At 35.7% G+C, this 9,627-nt stretch overlaps 2 protein-coding genes across 2 annotated transcripts in view; one reads left to right on the plus strand and one right to left on the minus strand.

The window, feature by feature from the left end:
• The window catches only part of cenpu (centromere protein U), a 6,049-nt gene extending 4,462 nt beyond the window's left edge, over positions 1–1,587 (plus strand). The window contains exons 5-9 of the mRNA XM_016515219.1: positions 256–368; positions 450–497; positions 882–943; positions 1,120–1,276; positions 1,427–1,587. Of these exons, the coding sequence (XP_016370705.1) occupies positions 256–368; positions 450–497; positions 882–943; positions 1,120–1,276; positions 1,427–1,549 (503 nt within the window). The 3' untranslated portion in view covers positions 1,550–1,587. The remainder of the gene's footprint in view (positions 1–255; positions 369–449; positions 498–881; positions 944–1,119; positions 1,277–1,426) is intronic.
• A 2,159-nt stretch (positions 1,588–3,746) lies between these two features.
• dhrs13l1 (dehydrogenase/reductase (SDR family) member 13 like 1) lies at positions 3,747–7,594 on the minus strand. Its single transcript, XM_016515234.1, has 5 exons — positions 7,413–7,594; positions 6,388–6,506; positions 6,048–6,171; positions 5,309–5,635; positions 3,747–4,247 (listed from the first exon to the last, which is right to left on the minus strand). The coding sequence occupies exons 1-5, from the start codon at positions 7,534–7,536 to the stop codon at positions 3,985–3,987; spliced, it is 957 nt and encodes a 318-aa protein (XP_016370720.1). The 5' UTR covers positions 7,537–7,594; the 3' UTR covers positions 3,747–3,984.
• Between the last annotated feature and the right edge of the window lie 2,033 nt (positions 7,595–9,627).

A 9,627-nucleotide genomic window follows, 5' to 3' on the forward strand; every position in this document is an offset into this window, starting at 1 on the left:
ACCTATTTAATCTGCATATAAAACATTAGAAATTAGATATTTGTTTAATTTTTATTTTGTGTTTGACTGTTAAAACAAAAAATATTAATTGTTTGTCTCAATAAATTGGGTTAATTTAAAAATACAGTGGTTAAATTGAAACTTTTTTTCTATTGCTCTTTGTTTTAAAAAGGTTATAAAAAATGTCAATAATTATCGATACCGAACGATATGAAACATTATATCATTGATACATTTTTTAGCTATATCGCCCAGCCCTATGCTTAAATATTTTGACTGGTTTCTGCAGGCAGACCATAAACTCTGAAGCAGTCAAACGCTCCATTGATGCTGTCAGTCGCTCGTTTGAGGAGCAGCTCTCGGAGATAGTGAGAATGTTTTTCAGATCTTTTCACATAAAATAAATGTTGCTGATGTCATAATTATAAAAATGTGTAATTTATTCATAGATCACAGCAACAAAGCAACTCAAGAATGTGAAAAGAGAAAATAACAAGGTGATTCTCCATTGCATGACTCATCTGGGCAATATACACCGACTACACATCAAAAGTTTGGAAGAATTATAAATGTTTAGAAAATAAGTGTCTTATGCTCAGCAAGACTGCTTTTATTTGACCAAAAATGCAGTAAAAACAGTAATATCGTGAAATATAAAAATTTAAATGCATATTAGAATTATTTCTGAAGGATCATGTGACACTGGAGTAATGATGCTGAAAATTCAGCTTTGATCACAGGAATAAATTACATTTTAAAATACATTCAAATAGAAAATTTCTTTTACATTTTAATAATTTTCACAATAGTTTTTCCAGACTTTTGATTGGAAATTATTTGAATAGCAGTGTTGCTATTAACTGTATTGTTCTCTCTTTCAGATCAATAGCACTATTAATAAGAAGAGGACCAGACTTGTGGAAGCCAATAATGAGCTCATTAAGTAAGCACTTACAAGTAAACATAATTAATGTTACATTTGAGGTCTACATTCTAAAGGGACCATATCATGGAAAACTGGATTTTCCTTGCTCTTTTATACTATAGTATAAAAATTGCTCGTTCAATTCATAGTAATGAATTTATAGCTGTGAAATTAAAATGAATTTCTGGTTTCAGGGGAAAGACAAAGCTGAGGATCCTTCAGAAAGAGCATGATGAGATGGAACAGAGACTCAAAGCTCTGAGAGAAGGATCCTCTTTGCTAACTAACCTGCAGGAGCTCAACAGGAAGTACCTGAAGCACCATAAAGCTCATCCGGATGAGGTGGAAACGGTGAGGAAGTCTGCAGCTAGTTGGTTTGGTGTTGAGCTTTCATTCCTGTTGAGTTCTGTGCATAAACTTGCTGTACAAGCAAACCATCTTGTCATATTTTAGGTGTTCTTGGGTCCATTTCTCATTTCATTTCTGTCTTTCGTCTGACAGTATGGCCCATCCTGTATGCCTGCCATGTTGATGGAAGCCAGGTGCATCATGGGAACAGAGCACCAGCTAAAGACTGTCAATGACCATCTACAGCAGGTCTTAGATGAAACAGAAAATGAATAACTAACACGCACTGTACAGCTCGACAAAACAAATAAACAATTTTAGTTTTCAATTAGTTTTGGGAATTTATGCTAATTGAACTATTGTTATATACTTAAACTTGAGCTATTTTATTATCTCTAATACTGTTATTTATAGTCTTCTGAAAATACATTTGACATCACACTCCAAAAAATGTCTTTTCACAAAAGAGCCTCTATTACATATGCATCAAGAATACTTTCTTTTTTTTAATTATTCGGCACTCATTGGTATTTAAGGTAAAGTTTGAACTGGTGCTTAGTCATTGATACCCTTTGTCCTATAATGCCCTACCTGAGCTTGTCTGATAAGAGGATCATATAGACACGGTGCTTTAGGCTAGAAATGATCTCAGTGGTGTTTCAGGGGCTGTTTTTGTATAATTGGGCCCCATGTGTTATAACAGAAAATATGAAGTGCACATTTTGAGTGAATGAACATGCAAAAATCTGGATAGATATGATAAATATGAGTAGGTCCACATGCTTGCAACAAGTAGTATGTGTGTGTGTGTGTATATGTATATATATATATATATTATTCCAGCTAATTCCCAAGTAAATAAATAAAAAAAATTGCAGAACAAAATTACTACAATTCTAACTGAAATGGAAAATATAAAAATAAAAACTAATTCAAATATTATTATGATAACTTTAATAGTACCTGAGTGATACTAAAATAACACCGTGCCAGACATCCATTTGCATCTTGAGCATGCATACTTTAGCGTAGTCACATTTATTCATTTAGCAGACACTTGTCTTGACACAATTTACAATTGAGGAATCAAGATATATTTTTAATTCAATTTTAATGTGGAAATATGAAGGAGAGTTAGGCAACATCAAAGGAGAAATGATTTTCTTTCATGCCTTTCACCTCTGACTCTGTATTAAAAGTCAATGTTAATAAGCTTTGCTTGGGCTGAAATTATATACGCTTTATATACTTCAAAATTAATATAAACAGGTCTGCATCAAGCATAAAGGGCTGTAATGTTTGCACACCTTGTTAACTGATGTATGTGGGGTGTGCATGTTTTCCGTCAATCCAAGTTCCTTGAGAATGCAGAACAACTGCCATGTCACTGCTGACACTTGATCTGAATGTTGTGAATGGGTGTGCAGATCAGTTTTATTGTATAAAGCTAGTATAATATCTCTAACTGTGCTCGTATAACTGACAGCAGTTCTATTGGACTAAACCACTTCCTGTTGCTGCAGGTTTCATCTTACATGTCTGATTTTGTCCTTTGCACCTTGCCAAAATAAAATGGGGAAAAAACAAACACAAAAAAAAACAGTACTTGTTTTTACAAGCCGTACAATGGGAGAGTCGAGTCGTGCATTTTGTGTTTGGCATTTAAGGAAGTAGCATTTAAAAAGCACTTGCCTCAACCATTTGAGGGGCATCTGAAAGGCACTACTGTCTCAACAAATTGCCGGTTTAATACATTTACAAATGGCTTTGTCATTTATTTATTTATTTATTTTTATACCAAATACAGTACGAAGAACATCAGTTTACATAGTGTAATGCTGCCTTCAAGTGTGCCTGGGAAACCCATACCTCTAAGTCTGGTGTTTGTTATAGAGTTCAACAGTCAGGTTTTGGAAGTAAAAACTCCATAGAGAAATTGGCTTTTTAATGGTATATGCATTAGTCAAAGCCTTATTTTTAAAACAATTATGAGTAGTGAAAAACTACATTACCCATGATGCTGTAAAGAAAATTCAATCAGAGTCACAGCAACCAGATTATGCCAAAAGATCCACCCAGTTCCATACAACACCAAATGAGTCCAAATCAAATGACGTAATCCATTCGGTCTCACTATGCTGTCTCAAAATAGGCATTCATGTATACAGTGTATATTTATATACAAACACACACACACATATGTATATTTGTATATATATATATATATATATATATATTTGTATATAACAGCATATTTTGCAATAATATGCATGAATTACGTAATTGAGTCCAAATCAAATGACATAATCCAGTTGGTCTCACTATGCTGTCTGAAAATAGGCATTCATATATATATATATATATATATGTATGTATACACACACACACATATATGTATATTTGTATATGTATGCATATTTTGCTATACACTTAAAATATATGTTTTTATATAGATAGTTTTTTATTTCTCCATTTTTTATTTGATTATGCAAAAAAATTATTTCAATCACAACTAAATGTGAAGCTAAATATAAAAGTTGAGTGATTAACAGCACTGGTTACAGACTTGCTTTCCACTCACTTGTGTGCTCAGAACGTGTAATTATGATATTTCTGACTCTGCCTGAAGGACACATAATATACCAAAAGAAAAAATACCAAAATCAAGATATTACGGTACTTTTCTCACAGCAATGTGTGCGCCTGTGTATTCAAGCCATGCCACATAACTTCTCACTGACGTCCCACAGTTTTTTGGCGATTCCATCATCTCTGGCCTCAGGCTTGACTTGCACCAGCTGACAGTCAGAAAAGTATCGTCCGCTCAGGTGCTCGATGTTCTCTTGTAGTGCGCAGTACAGCGTCGTCTGAGCCCCAGACACCGGGTCGGTCGCCCAGAACTTGCTAATAATGGCCTTGATAATGTGTGTGTGCCATTCATTGATGTCACGGGCGAGCTCTGATCTTACCGACCCTGAAACAGATCAAACACAGAAAACAGGGTGAGAAATGGATGCAACGGGCTAGATACTTCTGACTTTTCCCTGTTGTTGTTGTTTTTTGTTTAGTTTTTTTTGGATCCCTGCTGTTTTCAGGGTTTCTGCGCATACTTGAAAAGTTCTTAAAATGTCTTAATTTGCCCTTCCACGAATTAAGGACTTAAAAGGTCTTAAATTGGAGCAGAAAGTCATGGCATTAAAGGCAGGGTATGTGATTTTTCAAAAACACTTTAGAAAACTGATTCGGGCCGAATAGCAAAGCAAACTTGTAGCCAATCAGCAATAAGGGGCGTGTCTACTCGTGATGTGGAGGAGAGAGCTTTCAGTGCATGGGACGGACATTAGCCGAGCCGAGCGACAGAAAGATAGAGATGGCCATTCACTGCAAAAATTATAAATTGTATTTTTGTCCTATTTTCCAATACAAGTGTCTAAACATCCTTATCCATTTACTTGAGATGCAAACTGAAGATATGCAGTCTTGTTTTTTTGTTTGTTTGTTTTTTGAGAAATTGAACAAAATTAAGGAAATTAAGTAGATTTTTCTGCGTCCGTTGGATTTGATATTTTCCTTTTTATCATAAATTCACTTCATGTTGATACAATTCTCAGAAACAAGACTTCTTATGTCACTGCTGCATATCCTTTTTTTTAATTAACTCAAAAACTACAAAACAAATAAGGAAGAACATCATTTTTGTACAGTGTGATCAGAAGATACAGTAAAAGTTATTTCCATATTTTAGTTAAGCTATTTTTATGTGTAAAATTAATGAAAAAGTAATGGAGATAGGTTGGAAGTGGCATTTAGAGAACCTACTGATGTATTTGTAACCCTTTAATTGGTCTTGAAAAGGAAAAATTTGCCTGCAAAAAACTTGCCTGTGTTTTGTGGCAACTCATAGCTAATGTTTCTGCAAAGAAACACCGAAGATCCTGTTGCACTGACCTATTAAGCATTATATGTATGTTTTAGATTTATGAATAGTTTTTGGCAGAAAAAAATACATATTGCAAACTCTCACTAATCACTAACCTGGATGGAGACTGTAGCATGTGACGCTGGTTCCCTCCAGTCTCTTGGCCAGTTCATGAGTGAAGAGCACATTACAGAGCTTGCTGTGGGTGTAGGCCCTGAATAATTCAGCGTCAGATGATCCCAGAGCGAGCTTCTTGTGTGTGTTGATGCAGTCGAAATCAATAGTGCCCAGATCATGACCACAAGATGACACGTTGACCACTCTGCTGGGCGCACACTCCTTGAGACGCTCCAACAGAAGATTGGTCAACAGGAATGGACCGATATGATTGACACCGAGGATCATCCCGATGCCATCTTCAGTGCGTCCTGGAGCGGCCAGTGCTTAACAACACAACAAACAGGTATCATTCATGCTGGTGTAACAAACCACAGCTTACACTACCAGTCAAAATTTGGAATAAGATTTTTCAATGTTTTTGAAAGAAGTCTCTTATGCTCAAAAATACAGTAAAAACGGTAATATTATTACAAATGAAAATAACTTTTCTGTTGTAATATATTGCCAAATGTAATTAATTCCTGTGATGCAAAGCTGAATTTTCAGCAGTTTTTCTCAGCATACTGTTGTGGAAACTTTCAGGGTAAGATTGAATGTATTTATTTAATTGTAAAAATATTTCACAATATTACAGCTTTACTGTATTTTTGATCAAATATATTAGGTAGTTTACGCATGTTGAAGTTTTAACCTTATAGGTTTAGGAGCTGGTTAGGTTTGCTTTTTTAGTTTTACCAGCATTATTGATGAGCAGGTCCAGTCTGGGCTCGGCTTTCAGGAAGGTTTCGGCAAAAGATCGGATGGATTTCTGACTTGCAAGATCCAGTTGCATGAAGATCACAGCATCATTCCTAGTCTCCTAAGGAAAATATCAGAATGTTCTATCCGTTACAATGTTTGTACAATAGATAAAGTATGAAGTTATAGCTTAATAATTAATGAACTGGGACAAAGAATTAATTTTTTTTGGTAGTCGAGACTTTGTCAGTACTAACACACAGACCTCTAGAAATATTCACTGTGACAACTAGCCCCGGTCTTCCCAGACCAGAGTTAAATCAGAGCTTTCACTCACCATCCTGATTTCTTGTGCTGCTGCTTCTCCTCTCTGTTTGCTGCGGCAGGCCAGAATCACTCGGGCTCCTCTCATGGCCAGCTCTGCGGCAGTCGCCTTCCCAATGCCAGTGTTGCCACCTGTCAGACACAACAGATAGAATATGTATTCTTTGTTGTTCCAGCATAGACAGGCACAGAGTCATAGCTTCATGTTAAATATTTGTTCTTGCTTAACTTTATTTAGAACAGTGATTCTTAACATTTTGACTCCAAACCCCCATTGTCCAAATCAATATTCAAAGCGAAACCAGAAAAATGTATATTCATTATAGAACGTAGATGGCATTTTAAGATTTCATTAATATACACGACTTCCCTGGGTCTATAAGTCACACTTTTAAAACTCTTTACAAAATTAAAAGTTTGCTGAGGGTTCTTAGTAGGTTTAATTGCTTTTTTTTCTACTCCATAGAAAACTCTGTTTTGTTTTATATTGTCTAGTATTATTTGTATTATATGACATGCAATGCATGAATTTGTTTCAGTGATATTTTAATATTAATAATATATTTTTTATTACATTTTATTTTTTAATTTCCATTATTATAAGTTTTCATTCAATATTTATATTTGATTTTATTTCACCTTTATTTTAATTAACAGTTGTTGGTTTTTAAACTATTATGATAACCCTGATACATTTAGAAGAAACACTCTAACTCTTATTACATGCAGTTCTGTGACTTTATAGGAAAGAAAAATCATATATGACAACTTTAAAATCACAAAATTTTATTTAATGAAAATTTAATAAGCTATTTTAGTCTCCTGCTGCTCAGATTTTTAACCTAGAAAAAAAAGACTCCAGTAATATTAAAGAGGAGATCTCAACAGTGTCTCATACTTTTTCTTGTCATATTTGCTTTTCATATTCTATTTTCATTTCTTCTAAGGAATTTTAGGAGAAACATCTAAGTTGAGCTCTGAAAGAATAACCTCTGAGAAATCTTGCACAGTGCAAACTTTTGAAGAAAAGTCACCAACCCGTTACAATGACGGTTTTCCCATATAGTTTGGCAGTGCCGGTGAAGGTCTTCCTATGAACAAAAATCCTATGACCAATCAAATATGCAACCAATAAAAACACAATAAATAAAAAGAAAATCATTTTTGCGGCTGTGAGCGCAGCAGTCAGATGTCTTCATCTGGTCTGTGTTGAGGCTTGACCCTTTATATCCAGATACAGAAGCTGAAAGAACAGAAGGCTCTCAAGCCACGCCCATCTGTAAACCATGCCTGATAGTCTGGAATGTGGGTGTTATATAACGACATCCAGATGATAAAGTACTCATTGAGGCCTTTTGCAACACAGTGAGGCGCTTCTGTGAAGTTAAAGTGTTAAAGTCACTGATGCATGATAAAGTGAAATGTTCTTGTGTTTGTAAATGATCCTCAGGAGGACGTTCCTCACCTTTCCTCCAGTCCTTTTCTCACACGGCAGACAATGCATTTAATGCAATAACATGGTGGGACTGACTACCATTAAAGATTTTTGATTGTAATGTGGCCTTGTTTTTCTTGTATTGTCAGTGCAGTTGGCTAAGGCAAGCACATACAAGTTAGGTTTTCAGAGGATTGCAAAACTGTATTGTAAGAGTATTTTTAGGCTATGTGTACAGCTACTTTAACTTAATATACTTTAAAGTGATTGATAAAGGCTCAAATTTGCTAAACTGAATAATTTCGTATCTGACACTTTGTCAGTGAACTCTATCAGTAGAAGCAGAAAGCCTGTTTCGGTGTGTTTATTTTTGCTGTACACTTCTAACAGTCCCTTTTCCATTCTAATAATGACTTTGCACTTTTCTGTGTCAGAGGTGTCCTCCAATTGTGTGCAAACGCTCCAGGCGACCTCCATAAATCAAAGAGTCACTAATGAGTTCACTTTGTTGTTTGGCCACCCTATTATTCAGTATACAGTGCTATTATTGGAGAGGGTGGCCAAATTAAGGTGTTTCATCAACTAGATGTGTTCAAATGTATGTGCAATCAATGGCAGTCAAATATAGTAAAAAGAATAATTTTGTGAAAGACACCGCCTGGCCAAAAAGAAGGAAAAAAGTCACTGCCTGGATTTAAAAAAGCAAATACTTAAGAATTTAGAATTGAATCATCATTATTGCAGTTAATTATATGTTTTTGCCATTTTGTATGTTTGGTAACAATTATTTGAACCCTAACTGATGCAGTGTGTAGCATGTCCACATTCCAAGATGACAATGCCCAGATTCATCATGCTGAAACTGTGAAAGATCTGCCACAGAGTCCTGACCTTAATCCCATTGTAAATCTTTGGGATGTGCTGGAGTTGACTTTACACTGACTGGCCAAAAACAAGTCGCACACTCTAATATTCCATTGGACTGCCTTTAGCTTTGATTATATTGTGCATTCGTTGTGGCATTGTCTCGACAACGTTATGGAGCATTACAACATTTATTTCCCTCAAAAGGTGTATAAAACATTTTTTTGCCGAGATCTTGGATTGACAATGGGAAAGTCAAACCTCACTGTAAAGTCGACAAATCTTCTACAGTGACTGATGCCTCCTTCTATCCCGAATCTTTGAAACATGCGTTGTATGCGTTGAAAGTGAAACCTAAAAAAACAGCATGCATAAGAAATCGATTGCAGGCTTTCGCGAGTTTCAGCAAATGCACTCAATCACAGATTGCACACTTCCCAGCCGAAACAAATCCCCATGTGAAATTGAAATAATAACCTGTCCTGTCTGTGATATAAGATTTTATCACACTATCAACAGGCATGTCATGTAGGCTACACTTCTTGTACTTCGTTTGGGCACCACAAGGTCACTAGGGCCTTTCGCACCGCGGGAACCTTTTCATAGTACCAGAACTAATTGTGGAACTACCCACTTTTTGGCGTTTTCGCACCGCCGGAACTGGGTGCGATTTTAGTACCGGACTGCCTTTTTCGAGAACCAAATTAGCTCCTACTCTGGAGCAGGGTCTAATGCTGCATTCAAGTCCTCCTGGGGCGTTTGTACTTACGAGTTGACAAGTCAAGTGCGTTCAAGTCACTTTGGTCGGAACAATATGGCGATTGAAATTTTTTTCCATAAAATTCAACGATTTTTTAAACTTTACATCTACAAAATGATGAATAAAGAATGTGCGTCATTGTGAAACCCGCGAGACACAACAAAAACACAGCTCCGATCACAGCATCCTCCATC

Source organism: Sinocyclocheilus rhinocerous, unplaced genomic scaffold (assembly GCF_001515625.1).
Source record: "Sinocyclocheilus rhinocerous isolate Xijiao unplaced genomic scaffold, SAMN03320098_v1.1 scaffold297, whole genome shotgun sequence".
Taxonomy (NCBI): domain Eukaryota; kingdom Metazoa; phylum Chordata; class Actinopteri; order Cypriniformes; family Cyprinidae; genus Sinocyclocheilus; species Sinocyclocheilus rhinocerous.

What these genes read in the sequence shown, in the direction of transcription:
- dhrs13l1 (XM_016515234.1), bottom strand. Translation starts at nt 7,536, where the DNA reads ATGATTTTCTTTTTATTTATTGTGTTTTTATTGGTTGCATATTTGATT. An exon ending in GAAAACCGTCATTGTAACGG is followed by an intron (nt 6,507 to 7,412) that starts GTTGGTGACTTT and finishes TGTGTCTGACAG; the next exon opens with GTGGCAACACTGGCATTGGG. An exon ending in ATGCTACAGTCTCCATCCAG is followed by an intron (nt 4,248 to 5,308) that starts GTTAGTGATTAG and finishes GATCTGTTTCAG; the next exon opens with GGTCGGTAAGATCAGAGCTC.